The 26,202-nt window shown below is 36.9% G+C and overlaps 1 protein-coding gene across 1 annotated transcript in view; it reads right to left on the reverse strand.

Moving 5' to 3' along the window:
* The window catches only part of LOC115901253 (dynein heavy chain 5, axonemal-like), a 148,004-nt gene that overhangs the window by 16,208 nt on the left and 105,594 nt on the right, over positions 1–26,202 (reverse strand). The window contains exons 66-73 of the mRNA XM_030943735.1: positions 23,438–23,608; positions 22,638–23,016; positions 21,260–21,531; positions 19,191–19,355; positions 15,205–15,472; positions 13,122–13,243; positions 11,607–11,954; positions 7,024–7,212 (exon numbers count right to left, since the gene is read on the reverse strand). Coding sequence (XP_030799595.1) covers positions 7,024–7,212; positions 11,607–11,954; positions 13,122–13,243; positions 15,205–15,472; positions 19,191–19,355; positions 21,260–21,531; positions 22,638–23,016; positions 23,438–23,608 — 1,914 coding nt within the window. The remainder of the gene's footprint in view (positions 1–7,023; positions 7,213–11,606; positions 11,955–13,121; positions 13,244–15,204; positions 15,473–19,190; positions 19,356–21,259; positions 21,532–22,637; positions 23,017–23,437; positions 23,609–26,202) is intronic.

The following is a 26,202-nucleotide window of genomic DNA, read 5'->3' on the forward strand; positions in this document are numbered from 1 at the left end:
AAGCTGCTACTTTCAGTAGCATGTGACTTGTTCATAAGACAAGATGCTCATGGATACACTACTGGAGAGGCAAGACTGCCAGGAATAATGCAGATGCCACAGAAATCTGTTACACCATTATGTGCACCATTTTGCAAGTAGAAGCCTTTGGCCTTTTTAGTTTTCAAGGGTAACAGTTTATCTCAAATTCAACAGAGAATATTTTCAAAAGGGAGTCAGTTGCCTGTGTTGGTTAAGGACATGTCATAATGACAGTAGCAATAGCATTCCCTGTCTCACTTTTGCATATGATGTATATGGAATGTGCTTCAGACATGCACTGCATGTTCCATGTATATCAAAGTTCACTGTATACTACAGTGCATGAGAGAGCGTTTAATGACACCTGCAAAAATCATGGTGCCTATAGCACACACAGTACCAGAATTCCTGATTTTTCAGACTTTTGAGAGTTGTTCCCCACTTTTAGAAAGCCAATGGTTCATATATCTCATTATATACATTATTATGCATACTATACATTTTAAAAAAATAATAAACATTACTAAAGATTTAATTATTACCATGAATAGCAAATTTCTGCAAGATTAATATAATACAGCACATTAATAGTTACAATCACTAGTATAAATATGCAAATGCTTTGGCAATTTCCAAATCTTAAATTTCAACTCCAAGCCCAGTAAAATACTCTTTCTCAACTTTTTATGTTATCCTCCTTGGGAGACAGCTATCAGCAAGGTTATACATCATATTTTAATCACAAGGACCCATGGGTTTGTCAGACAGAATGTCCAAGAAATAGGTGCCAGCCAATTATGCTAATGCTTTGCAGTGTGACAGTACATTTTACAGACTGAGTTAATGTGTCCTGCCTGTGAAAGAGAAAAAAATACTTAAATCAGCTATGATAGACTAGAGCTGAGGCAATAAAGTTTTTGGATAATCTACACAATTAAGTATTCTGATTACTTCATACAAAATCCAGGCATAATTTCTGCTTTCTGAAAAATTCACAGGAATTGGTAATTCTGCTTCTCGAAAAAAAAGTAAAAACATTTGATTTATTTTTTTCAGAATCCTTAGAAGTCTAGTGCATGCCACTAATAAGAAAGGAATTATACAGAATATAGTCTATGCATTTTATCCTTTATATAAGAAACACACTTCTTATTTCTAGTCTACAAAGCATGTGCTCTTTTTGGGGATCATTTAGAGGAAGAATTCTCCCATTTGAGGAGAAATTGTATGGAAGATGTTATTAAAGGGGTTATTTTCCAAAATATTAATATTTATGACTCTACAAAGAGGACATGAAACAAATATTGTAAAATATTACTGCGCTGATAATTGTACAATTTAACTAGTGAATTCTCAGAACTAACACAATCTTCTGATTTCCTTTCATGTACCTACAAAAATACCTATAATGTTTTGAATAATGGAGGCAATCAATAAAGCAGAAATTTGCTAATCCAACCTAGATATGCTCAGAACACTCAGTCTGGAGCACCAAGCATAACCAGATAGTAAAACTGAAAAAAAAAAATTCCATACTGCTTACTTTATTGTATACAAATCAATCCTGATCTATGGTGAGATTTACTGAGTATAACACAGTGCATTTCTTGGAAATCTTGCTGCTAAGATTCATTTCAAATACAAGCACTGAAGTATGATTAACTAGTTTTATATTAGAATACTCCTTATCAAGCAATCAGATGATTTACATCCAGGGCTGTATTTATTACGACATAAAGATATGGATACCGACTCTCAGAAAAAAAAGCCTCAAAAGATTAAACTCATTAAGCAAAATCGCTTTTCTGAGATTAATACACTAATTCCATAAAGCTCATTTAGAACATCCCCTTTTCATTACGCAAACAGCTATCATCCAACATAAAACAATGTGATTTAAGAAAGGAGCTACTAAAATCATAATAGCTTTGTCTACATGATTTTGCAACGCATACCTCTACTGTGTCAGATTCCTTTATGCATATTTCTTAACTGTTCTTAGGTCACTAGTTTCTTTGTCAGCACATACTTTATAGGACTATCAGTAGGAAAGTAATTGCTGAACTCGTGCCATGATCATTGATCAAGTTGCTGTAGTAGTGACTGCCTATGATTTTCAGTAAATGCAATTTTTTTAAATCAGACCTAGTTACTTGCTACATTCTTTGTCAGCAGAAATGGGAAGTCCATCACTCTGTAGATGGATAAGCCAAAGCTCTTTTCAAGGAATGTCAAGGACCCCTTCCTTGCTGCACACAAGGAAGCAAACAGCAAAATACATAGAAAATAGGAGCTCTAGAGATAGATGACCACCATATCCGATAGTGTTGATAAGTAAACAAGAGACACATTACAGAATCATTCGTGTCAGTGTTTCAGTTCAGACCCTGAATTATTTTTTTTGTTTTATTTTTGGGTGGATTTTTTTTTGGTAGCAAAACCCCTGCACTGAAAACTAGATTCCAGGCACACAAAGGTCTTAGCTTCAAATTAAACTAACCCAAAAGGTGTGCTTCAGGGACTCTAAGGTACTTCAATTACTAATGGGTTCAGCCTACAGGCCCAGACTAGAGTTAGACCAAGGCAAATTCCCCAGCAAAACATCTAATGAAGGCCTGGGGTTCTCAGACAAATTCCTATTTCCATGCAGTGCTTGCTAATGTAGCCATAGCCTTAGAGGAATTACAGCTAAATCAATACTACAAAGAATATTTAAGGAAAAAACCTGCTGCTACTTGCTATTCCCTAGAAAGCTGTTTTTCAAGATGCAAGGATCATTTTCATTGAAAACTTCTCTGTGTGACAGGCTGACATTTATTCTTGGACCTGTCTTCACTTACATGGACTGACTGAACCCAATCATTTTACCACTAATCTCTCTGTAACCTGCAAGGCGAGACCCAGAAGCAAAAAGGTTCATGAAAGCAGAATTCTTACTCAGAGAAAAATGAGGACAGTTCCAGGTCAGGAGGAAGGTTTATTTTCTTTTCCACCACCTGTGTCAAACCACAGGCCGAGAAAGCATGCAAAGGTGACTCGTTTCTACTCTTTTGGGTAAGTTACTTGACTGGTGAGAAGCATTACAAGAACACAACAACAAAAGAAGCAGCATATATCATGGTGTATAATGGTTGCCCTGTTCTGAAAGTTGTTGAGACTGAAGTCATTGCTGAAGGCTAATAATTGAAAAATGAAGGCCTCTCTGTGACAGCCTGAAATTTCTCTGGATTCACAATGTATCAAGACAAAATACTCTGGAGCTCTGAATGTCACCAAATAATTGTTTTTGGTACCATCTGTCCCTAACCCAGTCTGTTGGGGCTGTAGTTCTGTGCAAATTCACTCCACATTTTCTAAAGGGAGCCACAAGAACTGATCAAAGGTAGCAAAGGCGCCTGCCACTTTCCCTGAAGAGAATTTGCTTTTAATTACCTTCATTGTTTCCAAAAAATTTTTCTCCTTTTCTTCACTGATAGAATCTTTGTACCTAGGTTTTCAAAGACTAACTAACACATCATGGCATTACTGGAGCACAATATTATTCTAAAAGCAAACCCAAGCTGCACTGTTAGGACTAATGAATGTTTCTCTTTTTACTGATCTTTTCTAATAAGGAAAATGCATATAAACTCTTTTTCTAGACACATTCCCTCAGTCTTTTCAATTTAGGATATTTGTTTTATTTGTTTCAGATTTATTTAACTGATTAGTGTGTAACAATGCTCTGAATGACCAAATGTTGACTTAAATTGACAAATAACAGAACCCATCTCATTTCCTTTTTTTTTCTCAGACATTGCAGGAAGTAATTACATAATACATTTCTCTCCTTTTGCTTGCAAGCATAATTTCATTTGCCATTTTGTGGCTTCTGCCAAACTGTTGTTTCTTTCCTCAGAGAACACCTAAACCCTCCCTTCTTTTCTGCTCTGACTGATTAAATTCTTGGTTATACATTAGTGAGCGTGATATTATTTTTCTATATTTGTATTTTAGTCATTTGGGTTTGAGGCTTTTTTCAGTTTATGTAAACTTGCATTTAAAAATTTAGCTTTCTTTACAGCTCACTCCAGCCATATACATGCTTTCTAAAAGGTTCCAGAATAATTGAGTGACCGTTCAAATGAGAAACAAATTTGATATAGATTTTTTTGCTTATTGTGTAGATGTGGCCACACTTCTGGCACATAAGCAACACATAAGACATAGAACTGGGCACTTGTGGCAGAAAAGGGAAATTCCCCTACAATAAGGAAAGAATTTGGAAAGGCCAAATCAAGTTCTAAGATGTAGAGAATGAGACAAGTTCTAAAATGTAGAGGAAGAGACAAAGGGTAAATTCACTAAGCTAACTGAAGAAAGAAATATTGAAAAATCAGGGTCCAGAAAAAACAACGGCGAATCTCATAACACTACAGAATTAAAATCTGTAGATGCTGTAGCGCAGCTGAGACAGCCAAGGAGATATACAGATGAATACATTATTAGCAATAAAAAACTCTTAGGAAATGAACAGAATACATTCTCTAGATGATCAGAGGAAAGGAATGACTACCATGCTACAGAAGATAAGTATAATTTTTGAATGTTTCTGTGGAAAAGTACCATGCCATCCATTGATAGTGCAGACTGAAAAAAAGACATGTAAATAGAGTGGTATGATTAATCAAAATGAAGTGTAATTCACAGATGAAGATGCTCAGAACTTTAGAAAACTAGATATCCCCAGAAAGAAGAGGTGTATACATTTCTTGAACTCAGAATGCATCTACAAGAAATACAGAAGAAAAAAGTAGATCCAACAGCACATCCTCTGTACAAACTCAATTCTCCTTGGCTGAATCATAACAGGACAGCTATTAAGCAAATTAAAGCAAAATAAGTTTCCTTTGAAGCTCATAGAAGATGTAAGAGAAACAGTACTGAAGCAAATAAATGTTAATTTTGAGCATCATTGCAATGATGATTGCTTATTAGAAAATAAACCCCTCATGTATGATTGGCAGATCCTGAGAAAAGATAATTTGTCATACTGCTTGATGATGAGAGTGAAAGAGCAATGAAAACAATTGGTGGTGATTTTTTTTTAAATACAGACATATGAAACAGTATGTATTCTATACAAATACAAATACAGCAGTAAAACAGAGAGAGACAAGAGTGAAGGACTGAACATCTGAAATAACCCTTTCAGACCCTTTGCCCTTAACTACAGTCCCTGGCTCCAGAACTGGTGGTCACCAAACCTAAGATTTGATGAAGTTACATAAAAGGGGAGGCACCCCCTACATGTGGTTTGTGTGCATAACCTCAGGGAATAAACCAAGAAGAAAAGAAAGTAAATGAGTCTAAGATTAAACAGAAGAAGTGCCAGAGAAAAGCAGTTTAATCCAAAGTGATATTTAGATTAAACAACTGTGTGTGCATTTTACATGACTGAAAGGTATTGCACAAATTTCCCAGGGGTAAAACCTGAGGTTAAGACTACCCTCTGGTTACAATGTAAACTGCAGTAAGTACTATTGATGTTTTCTAAGCATTACAAATTCTTCAGGAGGAAAAAAGTTGTCAGCTTAACAAGGGAATGAAGAAATAGTCCTTTGGAGGATTTAGCAAGTATATTGCTCAATACCCATATTATAAATGTGGCAAAAGCATACATGGTATCCAGGCATTCAGTATTTTACTGCTACTGTAAATTAAAAAAAAATGAAGAAGCTGAATGAAACTAGAAGAACCTAGTTCCATAAAAAAGCTTTACTCTGATTGGAAAGATAAGGGAAGAGGACTGAGAAAAATTTAAGGCATAAATTATAGTTTTAGATCCAACATGAAAATGATCAAATTTAATAAATTATGAATTATTATTACAGTTACTAGATTTACTTTTATTTTCTATTTCTAATATTTATTCACTATCAAAGAATGATATGAAAACTAGAAAACACACTCCATTCTTAATCAAATTCTACAAAAAAATTACTTATAAACTTTTATTAGGACACACCATAAGAAGGTGACAAAAAGGAGAGATGCAAACAGGAATGGATGGAAAAGAACAATATGGAGGTAGATGGTAGGAAATGTCACCAAAAAATGCTGCGGACCATAAGTAGCTTCACAACAGGGGAATGACAAGAGAAGTTCCAAGCTGAATTATGACAGTACAAAAGTGGCTCTTTATACAAGACATATTCAATCTGAGATTAATAGTAGAAGGGAAGACAGGAAATACTGCTGGGTCCCCAGGACTATTATTTGTTACTTAGGTGGACATTCTAAGTTGGCCAGAGAAGAAAATAAAGCACGCATAGCAAGTTGTAATTCATCCTGAGCATTTTATCAGCTTGAACTACAACCAGGGGAAAAAAAAGGCACTATCAATGCAAAACACAATTGTAAAGAATAAAATCATGGAAATGAGGGGGTTTTAACATTTACTGTTCATGAAACACTTGGTAAGACAGTAGAACCTACTTATAAACTGATGCAAGAGTCTCTATGCTGGATTTTTCCATTTAATGGGGCTGTTAATTAAAAATGCAAGAAAAGATTGACAAAGATACCTCTTATGGCTCAGACCCAAAAAAAATCTGGAGCATGAAAAGGTCAGTGATAAAATTCACTATTCATCATGGTGCTGTCATAATGGGAGTAGGTAAATTTAATGCTGTAACCACTACAGGATCAGCAGACCCTCAGAAAGAGTCAACAGGCTACTTCTGTAAGCTACTAAGGAAAGCAAGAACTTTTTGATGCCTTGAATGGATCTTCTGAGTTAAGATGACAGATTAAGTGGACTGTGGCATTTGAAATATATCTTTCTGATGTAGGAATATGTTAGATAATAAAGCAAAACAGACTTATAAACCCCTATGCATAATTTTAAGATCTTTTTAAAACACATGCCAGTTAAATATAAGAAGCACAATAAAACATATAAAACACGAATGTATATACATGCATACATAAAAAACATCTGTTTTATAAAGTAGCACATACCTCATGAGGGTTATAATCTGGAGGTAACTTCTCCAGCATCTCATCAGCAAGACGCTGCACCACTGCTTCCCGAGTTTCTCCCCCTCTAGTACTGCTGTCTTTGGGCTGGATGCTCACTATGGTACTGAATGTCTCATTGGCCAGGTTGGTCTGGTAAGTTATGTCTGCATTAGGGTGAAGTCCAAATACCTTAAAGCAAAAGGTATAAAAATTGGGGGGGGGGGGAAAAGAATGCATGAAAAAAAAATAAAACAAGGAAGAAAATTTTCAGCTCCATAAAACAATAGATGCGAACAGGCCAGTGGAAGTTCTTCCATTTAAACGGTCAAGGACCAAACCCAAATTGCACTAAAACATTAACACAGGCTGCATATGCAATAGTGTTTCCATTCATTTTAGCGGAGAGTTTTTTAACTGATCTCATTATCTTCACATGGATAATGCTGTGCAGTGGTATCAAGGGGATGAGAACAGATTCCTTCCCTTTGGCTCAGTGTTGGAAATGTCACATGTGGACACTGACCCCTTGGCAATGGTTCTTTGTCTCTACGGGTCTACTGCTGTTGTACCAGCTCAAGCAGATACCACTAATTATCTGATCAGTCAACATTTCTAACATGTTCTGTTTTACTCAGACTCTTAGGCTTATAAGACATGCAGCATGGTAAATAAAATAATGCCCACATCTGAAGTACCTAAAGATAGTGATACATTGACAATATTTTAGGGTTTAGCTATTTTTGGTTGAAGCTTCCCCCTCCTTACTTCTTCTCCTGAAATTGAATTATTTTATTTAAGATACAGCTAGCACAGAATTACTGCAAAGCTGCCCTTTGTCTGAATGATAATAGCTTTTTCAGAAACTTCTACTGAAATATCAGTAAGTCTATAATTGTCAGATTGACAATTGCAACCCTTCTCCAGGAGGAATTGTATGTACTGTGACTTATTTCACCAGCCCTCATTTAATTATAGATATTACATATCTCTCACAAACTTTGAACCACTGATCCATCAATGAGGAAGGCTTGCCCTCAAACTGAGCACAAAAGTCAAGCAATCTCGTTTCTCATTTTTCACATTTTTTTACATATTCAGTTTTCATATTTTACATTAGAATTAGTATATTGCAATAAGGCACTTCTAGAAACCAGTATTTACATACTCTGAGAAGAGAATTAAAAGGGCCATTTAATATTGTTATACTTGTAAATCTAGAAACTCAGGGACAAGGGATATAAGTGGCTGCACCATTGCCAAAGTCAGCAAAGAAGCACTGATCTATACCACTTGAGAACCTTATCCTTACAACAGCACAAAGTACAGACCTAATACAACATTTGACTGAGGGTGTGACTATAACAGCGTGCAGGTAGATTCCAGATAGGATTTAATGTTTTGCAAATAGTGGTTTACTCAAACTCAATGTTTAGAGCTGTAAAAGGCAAAAATACCAATGCACTTTATTACACTCATATTCTGTGTGGAAGGAAATACACATTTGAAGATACATTCTTTTCTGCTTTTGCTCTTGCACAGAGAGGGCTTATTTGTTTGGTTTTGTTCTAGTAGATTTTGTGGCAATATTATAGCCCAAGTTAGCACCATGAAGAATATTTGCTATATCTGTAAATGGAGACCTAGTCCAAGGGCTAACTTAAACATTGGATCAATATTAACAAAGACAGGGAGACATGGGAGACAGCTCTGGTCCTATGGTTTCATGCAAGTGATGTATGAAGAAGAAAGAAACCTGTGGGTGGACCAGTTTTCTGAATGTCCTGTATGTTAATCAAGGACTCAAATCTCTCGTTCTTTTTGATCCAGAATCTCCAGAAACATTGTGTAAAAAGAGAATGTTGGATTCTGTCTTTGAGTGTTTTCCAGCCTTATGAATCCTCAGAACCAATTGCTAAAGCTCTACACTCCTCTGAAATCACTCCTCTATCATCCCTTCCTCAACCGGACAGGGGAGAGAAGTCACAACAAAAACTCCATGGTCTGAGATAAGAACAGGGAGAGATCAATCTCCAGTTATCATCACAGGCAAAACAGACTTGACTTGGGGAAACTAACTGAATTTATACCAATCAAATTGGAGTAGGATCTTGAGAAATAAAGCCAAATCATCAAAACACCTTCCCTCCACCTGTCCCTTCATCCCAGACTTAATTTCATTCCCAAACTTCCTCCCACTGGAGCACAGGGAGACAAAGAATAGAGAACAGGATTTGTGGTCAGATCGTCCCACACTGCCTCCAGCTCCTTCCTCCTCAGGAGCAGGACACCCTCCCACTCTACTCCTGCTCCAGCATAAGAGTCCTCCACAAACTTATCCATTGGGCTGCTCCACTGAGCTGCTCCAGTGTGGGTCTCTTCCACAGGGGGCACAGCTCCCGAAAAGACTGCTTCAGCATGGGTCGCCTCTGGGGTCATAACCTTGGCCAAAATATCTGCTCCATCATGGACTCCTCTCCCCATGGGGCCACAGATCTTGCAGGAACTGTTCCAGCATGGACTTCCCACAGGGTCACAGCCTCCTTCAGGCACCCACCTGCTCCAGGGTGGGGTCCTCCATGGGCTGCAGGGGAATCTCTGCTCCAGCACCTGGAGCATCTCCTGCCCTCCTTCTTCACAGATCTTGGTGTCTGCAGAGTTATTCTTCTCACATATTCTCACTCCTCTCTCTGACTGAAGGTTCACATGCAGCTTTTTATCCTTCCTAAATACATTACCCCAGCAGTGGGTCTGTCTTGGAGCTGTCTGACATTGGCCCTGTCACACATGAGGGAAGCTTCTGCCAGCTTCTCCTTATCCCTCTTCTACTGAAACCTTTCCATCCTAACCCAATACACTGAGTTCAACTGCCTATCTCAGAAGACAGTGTTCATTTTGATGAGAGGATGAAATTTCATCAAAGGAGCAAGGACGCTGCAAGCAGGCCAATTCAGTCTTTCTTAACTAAAAATGGAAAAGGAATGAATCAAGGATACACTGTTTGGACTAGCACAGTATCTTCTGTGAAACGAAGAAGATTGGGAGATTAAAAGGTTAAAGGTTTTCATGAGCAATTTTGACAGAGTTTAGAATGACAGAAGAAAGTCACAGCTTTCTTCCTAACGAGTGAAAATGTGAAGAACAAAAAGATGTTTGCATTCCTGGACTTGCTTCTATTTACATAAAAGCCAAAGGTAAAATTCCCTTACCTCAAACCATACATACAGATTTTTTACAGGCATCAAAACACTTTAAAAATACATTGCAGCATTGTGAGATAGGTTCCCAAGTGCTTAAAAGAGCAGATCCATGAATGCGGAACCTGAAATCTGATAGAGCCAAGGTTCATACACTGATAGGAACCACATCATGAGCTGGGCTCAAATGGATCTCAGTGATGCATGATCATGTCTGCATTTACTCTCACCTGGAAAAGGTAAATCATTGCTGGCACAAATACCTTTGCATTCTGGTCTCACTATCTTCAGAGATTCAGAACTTTCCAAGCTTATTTTATGACCTTGGAAACTTCTCACCCTTGCAGCCAGAACATTATCAGTAAGTGAAAACCAGTTTTTTCTGTTCCACTCAGTCTATTTAATTTTAATGGAACTTATTTCCAATGGCATTTATCAACTTAATAGAAATGAGACAGAAATCCAGACCATTCACCTCTATTTCAATTTTCCAGAGCATTCTCTTCTGTTTCAGTTTTAACTAACTTCAGCATGTGTGCCTGTGCTGGAGGGAGCAGAAAGTCACCATCCTCCAGTCCCTGTGACCACTGTGACATGCATACTGGTCATGTAAAACTGGTTACAACCAGAAGCTACCCTGCACCCTACCCCACCAATTCATGGCAACATCCATATCTTTTTATTGTCAAAATGGAATAAACTCCCAATTATAACTTTCAAATGAGACCATGGGCTTTTTTACTTTTATTATTTCTCAGATTGCATGTCTGCACAATCCCATACAGAATTGTGAAACCACAAAATAGTTTGGTTTGGAAGGGACCTCTGAGGGTCATCTAATCCAAATCCTCTGCTCAAGCAGGAGCAAATAGAGCTGGCTGTCCAGGACAGCGTCCAGCTGGGATTTCAATGCCTACAAAGACAAGACTGCACAATATCTCTGGGCAAACTCTTCCAGTGTTTGACCACCTCCACTTAAAAAATAGTTCTCTTGTTCTCAGATGGAATTCCTGTTGTTTAATTTATGTCCATTGCCTCTTTTCCTTTCATTGGATATTACCAAAAATGCTCTGGCTCCATCTTTATAGCATTCCAACAGGGTTTTATACACATTGATACTTGAACCTTGCTGTATCAACCTCCAAGAAGATAATTAGGATTGCTAAAAGTCCTCCATAAGGACCAGGGCCTGTGAATATGAGACTTTTTCCAATTGTTTGAAGAAGGCCTTATCTACCTCTTTCTGGTCATCAGATCTACACTGAATATCCACTATAATGGTCTGCCTGGCTAATCTTGACCTATGCATACTCGATTCTGGAAAAAAAAAATACCTCATTAAGTTATTAATCTCACAAAAACTCCCTTTAATGTATTAAAATATTTCACCTCTGGTGTATCAGTCACTGGCAACTGCTCTATGTACTGGAGATAGTCTTCCACTGTATTCCCTTTTGGAATAACGTAGCCTTTGTAGAAACAAAATTTTTCAGTGAACATGTGCTCTCCAAACCAGACTCTTGCATATGTGTTCAGCAGGGCCTTGTCAAGGTCATCAGTCACACGGCCTCCATACTGCACTTCTCCAAGCATGTAGCGGACACAGCTCCAGTTCACTCCCTGTCTGATGCCCACATCATTCAAGTGGCTCTGAAGGAACTGCACGCTGGCTGAGAAGTCTGCCTGATTAAATTCATAAGGAATATTCCAGCCCAATGGGCCAAACTTCCTTCTTTCCTGTAGAATGGTTAGAATTAAAGGTAAAACACTGATTGATATTAATTGTGAAGAAAGTTTAAGTGCAGAAGAATACATGAAATATGTTAAGAACACAGTAGTCCAGCTGGAACTCTATTTCACCAACTTTAAAAAATACATTTAAAACTTGATTGATTATCTAGTAGCTAAATTTTGTACAAACGAAGAGGAATATTAATATTCTCACAAAGGAAAAAAAATCCTGTTTTTAAAGTATCTTTTAAATCTCCGAGTCTGGAACCATAGCTTTTGAATTTCAAAAATTAAGCTACTGTTTGAGGCAATGGTGTTCAAAATCATCAGCCATAATAATTTTGTGGGGTCATCCTATGGATTAGATATATTCCTATCACTTATATTCCTATCCCTGCTGTGTCTGCATGGTGCAGATGCAAGTAGGAAAAACTGCTCCTTAGTGAATCATCAACAGACTCAGCTGGCAGTACATAGGTGTTAGAGTAATATCTGGTAATTGCAATTTTTTTCTTTTAACACAGGCTTCCACTGGACCACAATGTATCAGTGCATGGATGCCACAGAGCTAAATTAGCCAGGCTCCAAATATAAACCAAAAGTACTGCAAAATCTATTGAGAGGATGATGAAAAGTTGTGGTTAATCCATAAAGCACTTTCTTTAATGGAAGTCCTGAAAGTTAAGACCCAAAATCTACTTTCATTTCCTCCTACAGGTTTCAGAGCAGAAAGGATTTATATTCACCCTCTTACACTTTCTCATTATGAATGCAGCATTTTGATACTATGGTTTTCCAAACTATAAATTGTAAATTTTTTTAATATGCTTTTATGAGCTAAAATATTAGTAAAAGTCCAGTTAGTTGAAAGACAGATCACACAGTCATTGACCAGGACTTTAATAGAAGAGTACTCTAATTGATCATTGCTTGATTGTCTTTATTTTTTCCTCTGAAATATCATCCTTGTTGGAGATACAGGACCAACATGAACAAAATTATAAGTTCTAACACAGCTGCAGTAATAGAGATATGTTGTTCTCTTTCTTCTTTTATTTGTGTTAATTTGCCAACATGGAACTTCCCTTTAAAAATGTTTCTCATTTAAAAACAAGGCTCATTGATAAATGAAACATGGCTTTATGACAGAAGAGAAGAAATGTATTTTTAAACCTGAACAGTTGTGTGAAGAAATGCCACAGCATATAGCAATGGTTTCCACTGTGGCATTTTGCTCGCTCCCAGCAGATCCTGAGTAACAGCTGAGTATGTGCGTTTTAAGCCAGCTTTCACACCTAGAAGGTAAGTATAAAAATGTAATACATTTGCAAAACAAAAAGTATGGAATCCGTAAGTCCAACCTCTGTTAAGCATAGTTTTCTATTCCAATTTCCAGTATCATCTTACTTATACCTTCAAATAATGTCTTAGAATAAAATATCTGTTCAGCTGGCCATAGCAGGCAAACTTCAAAAACATTTTGTTTTATGTAGGTAACACAAAAGATTAATTTCAAGAGTCCAGAAGGATTTAAGATTACATAATCATATTCTAAATGATCCCATAAACAACTGAAATAGAAACATAATTATTTAGCAACTATATGGCAATAAAAAAGACACCTAGCATCATATGAAATATAGCACTGGGTATCCAAGAGTTTGTTTTGCTATTTACTTATAATAAGAGATGTTAGTTTTATTTAAGATAATTTTATTTAGATTTGATTCCTAGAAAAATCTCAAAATTCTGTATGCAGGTTGTTCAACTGGCCTACAGGCACCAAGGTGATGAGAAGAGAACCTAAATTCATAGTGCAAATATTAATACTTGGAAGGCTTGTTGGAGCACTGACATTTCATATCCCAGGAACAGCTTTAGGCAGTTGATACTGATACAGTCTCAGCTGCCATGGAATATGGAAGCTTGACTGCTCCCAGATGTTTTCAGGCAGTGCTACTCAAGCATCTTTTGCCTTGGGCAGACAACCCAAGCATGAGTAACTGACATCAGGCCCCTCTTATGATACTTTCCACATAATCAGCTTCACACAAGTCTAGAAGGGCAGATTTTAAGTGCAGTGAAAAGATGGTCAAAGCCATCTTACTTTATATGACACAATAAAAGTACTTTTGCTTTTGTTCATACTTCACAAAAATCCTGTAAAACAATATTCAAACAAATAGCTTTTCAAAATATCACACAGATATCAGAAGAGGGTTCCAAAATCAAACAAAAGTGTTTTATTGTATTGTGCAACCAATGTGACAGGACAGGCTTAAGAAACTAAAACTCTCTATATTTCATCCTGACTAAAATTTTTACACTGGGCTTTTTTTAGCTGCTAAATGCAAGTTGCAAATTTGCTATAATTTGACTTCTAAAATAGCCTCTTGGAGCTATAGGTTGTTATCATTAGAATGATTAGGAGGGGGTCACTGTGCAATAAAAAGATGCTGAGCTCTGAATTAAAAAGGAGGAGAGGAGAAGAGGAAGAAGTAAGAAATTTTTATCAACAGACTGACTACCTGCTGTTGAGATGGAGTATAAATGCTGAAACAGGATGTGTGTCACAACATCAAACATTCTGTAACAAACATCTTACTAGTGTTCAAAGGAAGCTAAATACAGAAATAAGAGGTTTAAATGTCTGAAGCTTTAAATAGGACCTTGGATAAAAATTCTTAGCTTCTACTGACATCATCAACTGAAACCACTGGCAACATATATATACATATATATATAAAGAAAGGGTGTATTTATTTATTTATCTGTAGGCATTAATAAGATACTCCTTCTCTGCTCAAGGTTTAACAGTCATCCTGGCCTCTCCTCACGTAGCATATTCTCCAATTCCTTCAGCAACTTTGTGGGTTCTCACTGGACTCATTCCATCCATATCTTTCTTACACCCCTATTAATACAGAAACATGAGTCCAAACTGCCAATTAAGATGCAGATCTCACATTTTGCTTCTGAACATAGACTACTTAGGTTGGGAAAGCTGGGGGCTTAGAGGCTCAGAAAGCATGAGATGAACATCTAGATATGAGGAAACATCGTGGAAGTGGGGAAAGATTCTGGGTGTAAGGAGGTGCATGGAGGCCCAGAAGACCAGGGGATGCCCAGGAACATAGGTCAGTGATGTCCAAGACTGGCAGCTTCAAGTAGCTGCACACTGAAGCCAACATTACTTTCTGCCCAACCTTCCTGGACCAGCAGAGATGTCTCCCATGGGAAGGGAAGTCATTCCTACCTTGAGGAGGTTCATTGGTAAATTTTATAGAGGACTGTAAAAGATTAATAGGAAACTCTGGGTGAGCCTCTGTAGTGATCCAGGTTCTGAAATCTTCATTCACAGACTCTTTTGTTGTGATGGTGTCCATTAATTCATTGAGAAATTCCAAGCCAAGGTGGCAGTTCTGTAGGAGGAGCCATCCTCCATCTTGCATGCACTGATTTAACAGGTGCCTTGCATGGACTTCCTGGCCCTGACCCATTGAAATGGCCCGACATGGAATGTTCTAAACGTAAAAAAGAAAATTTATTTTATTTGTAGCTCCTTAGAGTTATACATGTGATGTATTGCTTCGGTAGATCCATGCATAGTGACATTCTGCCTCAAAGAAAGCCATTAATGTCAATGGAGACTGATTATATTAAAACAAAGTAAAGAAAAAAACACAAAAAAGCAAAACCCTTCAAGTTCCTCTTACTTCTACCTGTTGGAAGAAAACTACACCCACTGGAAATTATATTTTTTGCTGATCTAACAATATCTATGGGATAAGACACCTGAAACACTTTTTCAGCTTTTTCACCAATTTTTCAAATAAAGTAAGACATAAATGCAGGCTGACCATTTTTTTTCCCTATAATGTACTATCTTGAGATGAGCAGATATTAGGGCTTCAGATAATAATTAACACACAGTGTAAACCCAACAATTTTGGTGACATTTTACTGTCTGAACATATTTCATTTAAAAGACAGCTGTTGATGAAGCAGGTAGGATAGGAATGATTGGTTCACATAAAAGCATTGCTCAGGAAACATCCTGTATTGTTAAATGGCAGCTGTGGAGCCACTGATTCAGAGGATTCCAGTTTGGTGATCTGCTAGCTCAAGCAGATCTAGAGCAGATCTAAATTCAGAAAAGAGAAAGCTCATAAATGCAAACATAAATTTCTGGAATTTTTTGGCATCTTCTCCAGAGGCTATGGGGAGTAAAACCAGTTGTTCGGGAAACCAGAGGAGGATGAAGGCTCTCACAAAGGGATCTGAAAAAGATAAGGCTGAGATCAGGACCACACAAGTCTGTCAGTAACATGCAGGCAGATCCTCTCTTGCTTATTGTCCTTGCTACTCTTGTTCTTTTTAAGTCTGGCTCAGGTTGGCTGCCTGACCCCTGCCAGGGAAAACCAGAACTATCAAGCCCATTTAAACATATTATTCTGCATACATGTTGAGGGCGAAAGAATTCATGAAGAGACTTTGTTTCATGGAGAGTTTCACATTCAAGACCTACAGCTGAGTATCCCTCACGCAGTGAGCAATGAGCTGCATTATCAATCTGGGCCTATCTTCAGCTGGCTGAGAGCTACAAAGGTTAGTCTTGACCTGTGCAGCTACTCAGACTCTCTTACTGTGAAACAAAAAGGAAGGAAGACATCCACTCCTAAGCAGCGTGGAGGAGGCTGCCCTCCTTTTGCAGAAGAAGAAGGTTAAGCATATGGACACAAACTGTGCTGGGTCATTTGGCCTCAGGGTCAGAGAAGGGGCCCTGACCTGGTTTTACAGAACAGCATAAATACAGCTGCTGTATATGATCCCCCATATCTTGGCAAGATTTAAGGACATGAGAATGCCAAAGATAAGAAAGCAGTTAAATCCTACTCTCAGGTCAGTGAAACCTGAAACTGAAGCTAAAAGAAGCAAAGCTGAACAGCCTGTGAAGCTGGCTGTGCGCCAGAGAACCAAAAACTTCACCTTTTCTAAGATGTATCTGAGTACAGCTAGCACTCCTGTAAGTCAGACACTATGACTATCCCTGCATAAGAGTGCATAAATATTCAGCAGATACATTATTCCCTAACAAAGCATCTACCCATAATCTGCTCTTCTCAGCAATGTTGCCTCTGAAATGTACAATCATTAAAGGTCATAGAAATATCGAGAGAAGGAAAAAAATATTTTTCACTATGAATTGTCCTCATTTTACTCCTTCTGAAAGAACTCTATCAAATGTCTGCATACAGAATGTTACTTTCAATAGTGATTCATATCAGCATATCCCTCTCATCTTCATGTATCACTATCCAGATGAAAATGCTGGCATTTTAGTCACTACAGTGGCCCTGACAGCTCTGTTGCATGTTCTGTGCATCATTGCCTAAAAGAAGAAATTATCTCTACAATTCAAAAAAAAATCTGATTTTAATGAAGTCAGAGTGCTGGCATAAGAAACTTCATTTCAATCCTGAAAGTTAAATTTTCACACCATCTTAAAGTGAAAGTAAAGGGGGCATAAATGCAAGTAATTTTAAGATAGAGCTTGTTTGGTTTATAAACAAGATTACATAGCTCAGTAACCACAGATACTGTTCTCATTTCTTTGGGAGAGGGCCACCTGAACAGCAAAATTTTAGAGTGAAAAATAAATTCTGGACACAAATTTGAACATTACCAACAGCAGATAGCTGATTTATACTGTTAATATCATACTTAGAGACACCATTAGCACTGGTGTGCTAATCCATTTTAAAACTACAAATCATGAATGTAAAAGGGAAATAATTGAAAAAAAAGGCCCAAGTTTTTTATCATTAAGAAGAAAAAAAACCCCAGCACCACCACTTCCCCCCTTCAAGATCAGGTCCCTGGTAAAATTAACCTATATTAAAGATTTAATCTGGAAAAAAGCAGAGAAATCACAAAGAAGGAAAGGAACTAAGTACAATTTGTTGACATACTAGCAAAATAAACACAAAGCTCCCTTGAAAATGTTTCTGAAAATTAAATTATTTCTAGATAAATTTTTTAAAAGCTAAAGAATTGCTGAAATGCTCCTCAAGTTTCACATTGTTATTCACATTTTTATTTTTAAAAACATCTGTGTTTGCATTTTGTTTTGTGACATTAGGATGGCTGTTGTATACTTGAAAAGTTCCTATATGCTGTGTGGTTAGGCCTTTACTTCAAAAGGTTGGAAAAGAACCTTACAGTTAAACAGTGTGGTTGACTTTACATTTACAGGTGACACTAGAGCTGAACTTCACGCTGTGACAGCCCAGCTGATGTTGCCTTGCTCATAAACCATGTGTGAATAAACAAGGTAACCCCTTCAGCTCTTTCACAACCTCACTTTCTATTTATTCCACACACATTTCCTGGAAGCATGAAAATATATTAAGACCGCAATATCCTCTTAGTCTGACAGCAGACAAGGATCAAATTAATGACTTCAGATTTAAGATTCCTAAATTTAAGCACTAAGTGAGAGGTCATAATTTAAGCCATTTTAACACAGACAGACAAATAAGGGTCCTGATTTTCAAATGGAATGAGCATCTCCACTTTCTAATTAATAAGCTGAAGAGATTAGTGGGTCCTCCTACTTTTGCATGTCTTACTCAGTGTATTCTAAAATCCTGCACCGGAAGAGGCATCCTAATGAGGAGGAAAATTTATGGAGATCAAAAGTAAATAACTTCTTGGGAAAATTTTATATGCTGCTACATTGTGAACCATAAAACACAGCACAGAGTGCCTTAAAGTGATGTTGTTCTGTAGGAAATGTTGAATGTCTCCATCAAGTGCACAGATTGAATGCTAGGGTGTTAAAATTAATTCCTCTTGTCATCATAATTATGATTTTTTTCTTTATCTTCTTGTAATCATCATTACTGTCAGCTCCTACAGCGGATGTAACACAATTTAAACCACAAATGTTGCTTTGTTCTCATAGCTTAGTACATTTCCTAAGTAGTGGGTTATCATAATCTGCTGGATAAAGGCAGGGATCTCATTGGAATCAAACAACTGCAAAAGCAGAACTGCAGCATTTTCATTTCCTAGTAAATGCATTTCGGCTACTGGTCAAAAATTAACTTCCAGAGAACACTATCATCAATATAAATATCACTATCCAAACATCTTTAAAATGTGAAAATACCACTTCTAGTGCAAAGAAGAGTTAAAAATGTCTTTATTAGCTCTAGCGAACTCAGTTTAGGAGGATACCTTTGATTTTGCAAGACGTTCTATATTTTCAGTGGGGTCAGACCCCACTGACAAAAGGCATGTCAAAGGTGTTCGACAGCCACTTTCTCTCCACATTTCTTCCATTTCAAGAATAAATCCTTCTGCATATTTCCCTCCAAGAGATTCTGCAATGTAGTGCCGAGCCTGGAAAAAAAGTTACCAGAAAAATATATTTATCTTTACCTTTTTAAGTTTAGCATTAATTAGTGACGTGGAATTTACCAACATCTATACTGGAAGCAATGACTGTCTGAACTTTAATTTTTCAACTTTAGTCCACAGGAGGCAACCACTGAAATTCTCAGATAGCAAACTTCAAACACAGAAGAGAAAGAATTCTGCTCACGCAACAGCCATACTGTGAACACTGTTGCTAGAAAATGCTAAATGGGTTTTTTTAAAGAACTGGAGAAAAAAATCCATGCAGAATAGATCCAGTGTCAGCTCTGAGGACATCCCAGATATTGCCCCTGAATTACTGCCTGTTAAAACTTGGTGGATAGCAAAATAAAAGAGTTTCTCTATACCAGTTCCATTTTTAGTTCCTCTAAGTATGTATTGTTGACACTGTCTCTACAGCATAGTGGATTAGACAGATCTTTCATCTGACCCAGTTACAATCTCCCATATATTTATTGGAACTTCAAACAAATTCTCCTGTCCAGTGGTTATCCAATTCAAGTCTCTTAGGCTGAATATCTATTTCTACAAAACATAAACTTAGCTCAGACTTGATCCTCAAAGGTCAAACCTTCTTTATGCCTCTATTTTTTTTCTTTTCACAGACATTTTTTGAAAAGAACTTCTAAAGATACCTTAGTGCATGAAATTCTTTTTTGACTGAAGTGATTTCCTAGCTATGTATTGATTGTCACAGATTCTGAGGAATGTATGATGAAGCAAAGCGCTGAGGAACAAGGTGGACTGAGGAAGATGTCAATTGTAGGGGAAAAAAACCCTCAGTCACCCACTATTAAGTGTAAACTTTGTCCTAGACAGGTGAAGTTTCTAATACTTGGGAAAACACAGTAGGGAAAGAAGAGATAAAAAAAGAGTAACAATAGAGATCCCCTCTCTCCTCAAAAATTAAAATAATGACCTCTTGTTGCAACCATTGTTCAGAGACATTCTTTTACAGAGATGTTTGTGCAAGACAAAAAATTAGTTAAATTAGATAAATTAGTTGATAGATAATTGTTGATAGATAAGAAGGTGATAAATAAGCAGTAGCAGCTTTATTATTTTGCTCTGTTTAAATTTTGGCAGTTGGAGCTCCCATACTTCTCTCCTACTTATTGAGTGAAGAATAGAAAACAAAAAAGAGTGGAGTGGGCCTTGTTGAGAAAGAGGTCCATGAAAATATGGTGTCCCCTAAATACAACACAGATGCTATCACTGCATGTAACATGTAAAATTGATATAGGCAGGAAAGAAAAACTACTACTTTCTAGTACAGAAAGAAGAAAAAAAAGAGTGGGAAGGGGGTACTCATAGGCTCATACATCTCTTTTACACCTACATGGAGAAGAAAAATCAAAATATCACAAACTGTGGAGAAACTGCTAGTTTACTGCAGTTTCTTTTATGACATTTGCCACAAGGCAGCCTTAATTATTACTTCCTCAGTAGAGAGGGTAAGTAAACAGTTTATCTGCTGTTTTAGTGCACCTGCCATAAAAGTGAATTGCTCTTTTTCCACCACTTCTGTGAAAAAGAACAGGGAGGTATCTTTAGATTCACCAGACGAATGCAACTTCTTTACAGGTTGCATGACTTGACTGTGAAAGCGCCACACCAAAGCAATGGTATTCTTGCAGCTCCAACACAATTTGTTTCGTGTTCTGCTTCCTAGTGCATTGCAATTAAATAAATTAGTGTTTTCACACATATTTTTTAATGAGCATTTCAATATCTGATTTTTCAAAGCAGCTCACTCAAAATAGTAACAAATATTATGGTAACAAGAAATTCAGAGAACCTAAGTTTGGAACTAGCAGTTCTTCAGGAGATGTCACATGGCATAACCATTGTACAAAAATGTATCTTACTTGGGCAACAGTGTGATCAGGGCACCAGCTACGGACAAGGAGCAGTTTATGGAATTGATCCAGTAAGCTGTCATAACCATCAGGAATAACAGATTTTTCAGGAGCTTCTTCATCAAACCAGGCTTTCCAAGACTTCTCATTCTTAACAATTTGCACCAGAAGTTGATTGAAAGGGTACAAGCTAGATAACTGCACAAGATTGAGCCATGTCGTGTCAAGGATCCACTTTTTTGGTTTTGGTTCCACAGAATTCATATCCAAGCTGGCACCTCCTGCAAAATCAAAAGTATTATAGAGGAAAACAAACACTGTTAAACAGAAAAATGACAATTAATAAAAAATACTGGTTTTATATAATTCAGGGAGTAACATTTTATGCAAACCAGGATATGGAGACGTAACATTTGCATGGAGGAAACACTTAACAAAGACCTAATTGGAAAGTGGTCTCAGTTCCTCCCAAAGCTGATATCTCACTAATTTTTGCGCTGCTTCTACTCTATCTGTAGAGCTGGAATGAAATGTGACCACCTAAAAGGATATTCAAACCCAGTTCTTCAGAGCAGACGTATAATGGTTAGTGCAGCCTCCTTTCATCTGTGCTAAAGAATAAGAAAACACATGGTGCATTCATTGCCAGGACTGCAACGTCAACAGCCTCTTAGCTCAACCAGCACTCAGCCTCATGCCCATTTGCACACCCAGCACAGCTGAGCCACAGCTGAACAGTCACTCGGTGTTCGCCAAAAAAACTGAGATGCTTGGATGCCAAGCACCTGACTGTACTTGTCTTTGTACCAGATTGCATTTATCTTATCTTGGAGACCTCAGTGAGGTCAAGGCCCATCAAATTTTATAAACCTTACTCAAATTTTTCTTTGTCATTGTGTCTGAGTAGTGACATACAGTGGTGACATAATGCAATGCAATATGAAATTGTTTTACAACACATAACAGGCTTTTATCTGCTGATACTTAAGCCTGGTATAGCATTCACATGCTGCTCATCAGCCATCAAGAGAGCTTTTGCTGGTTGTCTACAATCTCACAGACACAGATATGTGGCAACTTGAAAAAGAGGCAGACAGTAGAGGCTATAAGTTCTCTAACAAATAATGGACTTATTTTTTACCATTTTGCAATGTATAACAGTTAAAATAATCCTCATCTACACATCATTTTGATAACAAATAATCTATATTGCTCCTGTTTTAGAAAATTTGTCCCTTAATTCCTTCTTAAACTGTATATGCTTTCATTCACAGGTTAAAAACAAGTAGATCCACAGGATATAACACATTGTTAGAGCGAGTACTGCAAAATCTGAATTTGGCAGTACACAGACACATGTAAACAGGAACATTTTTAGAGAAATTACCTTTGATCAGTGTCTCAAACTCAGTGTGTGAAATTTTCTTGGCCTGCAAGTCAATCTTCAGTGCCAGAAGCAATGTGAACAGGAACCTGTGATTTTCATACAGCCCTCGAACTGCGTACTTGAAGACTTCGTAGGTGAGATGCTCGATTATATAAACCACCCTTTTTGCTGGAATTTGAGATTTGTGAGATCTTTCCACTGATAGGTCAAATATGCCAAGGAACTGCCCTAAGGATGTTTGGTACATGACATTAACCAAGCTCATCTCCACAATTAGGAAATAAAGGATGCTACCACGACCTGCCACGGGCCGATATTCTTCACGTGCAGTATTGATTTTCACCTCTGTCTCCATTGCTGTGTTTAATTTTTCACTGACCTTAAAATTAATGGAAAAGACCATGAAGATTAAGCTGTATTACTTGTTATTTATACTACATAAGCAAAAAGAAAAGGTCTTGATGAAGACCACAATAATATTTTTAGTTGCTTCCCTCTGCCGGTGTTTCAACACAGACATTGTGTCTTCATGTGTTCCAACTCCTGTCAAAATGGGAACTGATTCAAACTTACACCTGCAAAATATGCCTGGAATATAAACAATATCCAGGTAGCAATTCAATTTTGCAAGTTATTATGAATAAGTGTTTCTACTATTTATTTGTTAAGAAGTCAGATGTTATATAGTGGCTCTGAATAGAAAAAAATAAAACAGGAATGAAAATACATACATACACCTTTATATATACTATCTTTAAATTACAATTACAAAATGTATCTGCAGTACATTAAAAATTCACCTCTTCTGCTGTTGTTTTAGTGATCCTTAAGACTTCTATCAGAGACTCATCTTCAACCAAAGATCCTTCTGTACTGGTTAGACAGCAGAGCAGATTATCTTCAAGCTCCTGCATTTTCCTCTTGTTGGATGTCACTTGTTCCATCAGTTTGATTCTTTCTGCTTCCAGCTCCTGTATTCAAGAAGTTTGCCATAGAATATTTAATGTCAATTAAAAGGAGGATTCCTTATAAAGACACAGAAAATATGATTTCATGTATGTCAGAGCAGGGACTTTGTTGTCTTTCCCATAAAATACTGAAATATTACTGTACTAAAATATTTCTGTACTAAAATAATTTACATGCACTAAAATTAAATAAATTATTCATTTTATATAAATAATTTTAATAATTTTATAAATATTTTATTGTATATATTATAAATTATTTTATGTACTAAAATAATTTATAAGCTGAATATATACAATAAAGTAATTTATATGTATCATGTATGTGATTAATGAAGCCTAAATGCTGAAGAATGAAAGCACATCTGAATTACCAGGAAAATCTTCCTCATAGTACAGCACACAAACCACTAAAGATAGTTTCCAATGGCAAGTGATAGAAGCTACATTACATTGAGTACTTAAAATTAAATCAGATAAAGGCCTGAAAGATGCTTTGTATGGCTGGATTTTACATTGTGAGCAAAATTGACTGGATGACCTTTTCTATTTCTAATTTCTACCATTCTGTGACTTTGAAAGATACAATCCTCTACTGCTTATAAAACAGGAAATGTTACAATTATTATCTGTGTCATATGGATTTTTTTGCCCTTTCTACAAGACAGACAATGACAAGGGGGAAAAGGCAGACAAGTCAACACAACGCCAAGTGAAATGAGGCATCTATACAGCACAGTCTGCACAGCTCAGGGATACTTTTGCTGGCTGTCTTTATTTAATCAATCCAGTCAACCTTCCTGTAAGGATTGTTAATAATAGTCAATCTACACCTATGGCTTCAGTTTATTTTCATTTTTGTCAACATGTCAAGCTAGAGAAAAAGGAGATGTACAGAGTTATACAGTACAGGAGAGGTTCTCCTGTATTTCAAATAAGTGACAAATTTCTTTGTTTTTACAAACTCCTCGCTTGGAAACCTGTTTGAAATATGTTCTAGGGCTACACTGTAGCTCTATGGAAACTAAAGTGATTGCATTCCAAAAGAGGGGAATGGCTTAAGCATCAGTAATTCAGCTTTCTACATTTACTTCTCTTTCTATACCATTAACGCAAAAAAAAAATTAGAATTATATGAAAGGAATACTTCCACAAAACACTCAAAAATACATTGAACTACATGCTTAAATTCCACATAAGGATGTGCTTTGTTTAAAATCAGACACTTTACCCATATTATTTATAAGACTGTAAAAGGTATCTTTCAGAAATTTATCAGCAAATAAACCAGGTACAAGTTTTTGTTTGCAAGAGAATTTCCCAAGCATACTTGTAACATAAATAATAGTTGTTCTGAACACAAATAGTGGCAGCAACTCCATTATCAAAGTACAAAAATATGCTGATTTTTTTTCTCTATTTGCAGGATCAACCTATAAAGCTGAGAAGAATAAACACTTCTTTGATCATATTTCATTGATCACTGGAGCAATCTTTAAAAATGTCTTGGTTCCTTTAATGTATTACTTTAGTTCAACGATCATAAAGTTGTCTCTTAGTAATAGAAAACCTGTTCTTCAGAAGCTCTGTTCATGTTGTGTCTTTTCTTTGAACTAATTTTTTCAGAATCCCATTGGTTCTGACTACCTACACCACAACATTCACCTCTTACTGAGACAGAAGACAACCATGATGTCTGCATATCTGCCAGAAGAAGTTTAATAAATGTTGATCAGCTGCAACCATGTCCCTGTGCAGCAAGTAGTGCCAATATTAACCAGGTTCCCTTGCAACTCTCTTCAGCCGATGTACAGCACTGGAGGAATATTTTTCAATGACTCTATTTTTGACCCAATGCAGTCTAGGTGTTGCTACATATATTCAATATGAATTCTCTGTCCAAGAAAAGAAAACAACACAGAGCAAGGGTATCTTGTGGGAAGAGGATTTTTATATGTAGGTCATGAGAAACCTATTTCACTTCTTTTCTTTCTATCTTGATTTAGACTTCTCCTTCCCTTCAGAGGTTAGTCAGGATACTCCCATTCACTCCTGCTGATGCAGTTCAATTTTGCTTTACAGAAACCTACACCTACTGGAGTAAAGATTAAAAGTTCTGCATCTCAAGTGTTTGTCTCACCCTATTTTTCTCCAGTACCTCCTGTTACAGTCTTTCTGTTTTCCATGGATGAATTCACAGGAAGTTTGTGCATTACAACGATTTTCCAGCCTCTGTTTGTGATGGTCAGACTGAAGGAAGGGCACCTTAATTCCAGTCCTTACTTCAGTGAAGGCTCATTTTGAGCAAAGTGGAAGGGTGTTGGCTGGAGAAAATGACAGCACCACTAAAGAACGCTGGTTAGAACATGCTTTGGGGAAGTCAAAGGAAAAATTAATTCCTTTAGGTAGGCAGCTCCTCTCACATTAGCAAGCGCATACCTGAGCTACTTACTGAAAGCAGCAGCTCTGCTAATGCAAACCTCAATTTTTTTATCTCACCTGAGAGAGGATTTTCTTTCTTATATTAACTTCCACATAATCAATGCAAATTTTAGTAAGAATAGAGTCTAGTCAGTGTTCAGGGCTCCTTAAGAATC

This window comes from Camarhynchus parvulus, chromosome 2 (genome assembly GCF_901933205.1).
Source record: "Camarhynchus parvulus chromosome 2, STF_HiC, whole genome shotgun sequence".
Classification (NCBI taxonomy): domain Eukaryota; kingdom Metazoa; phylum Chordata; class Aves; order Passeriformes; family Thraupidae; genus Camarhynchus; species Camarhynchus parvulus.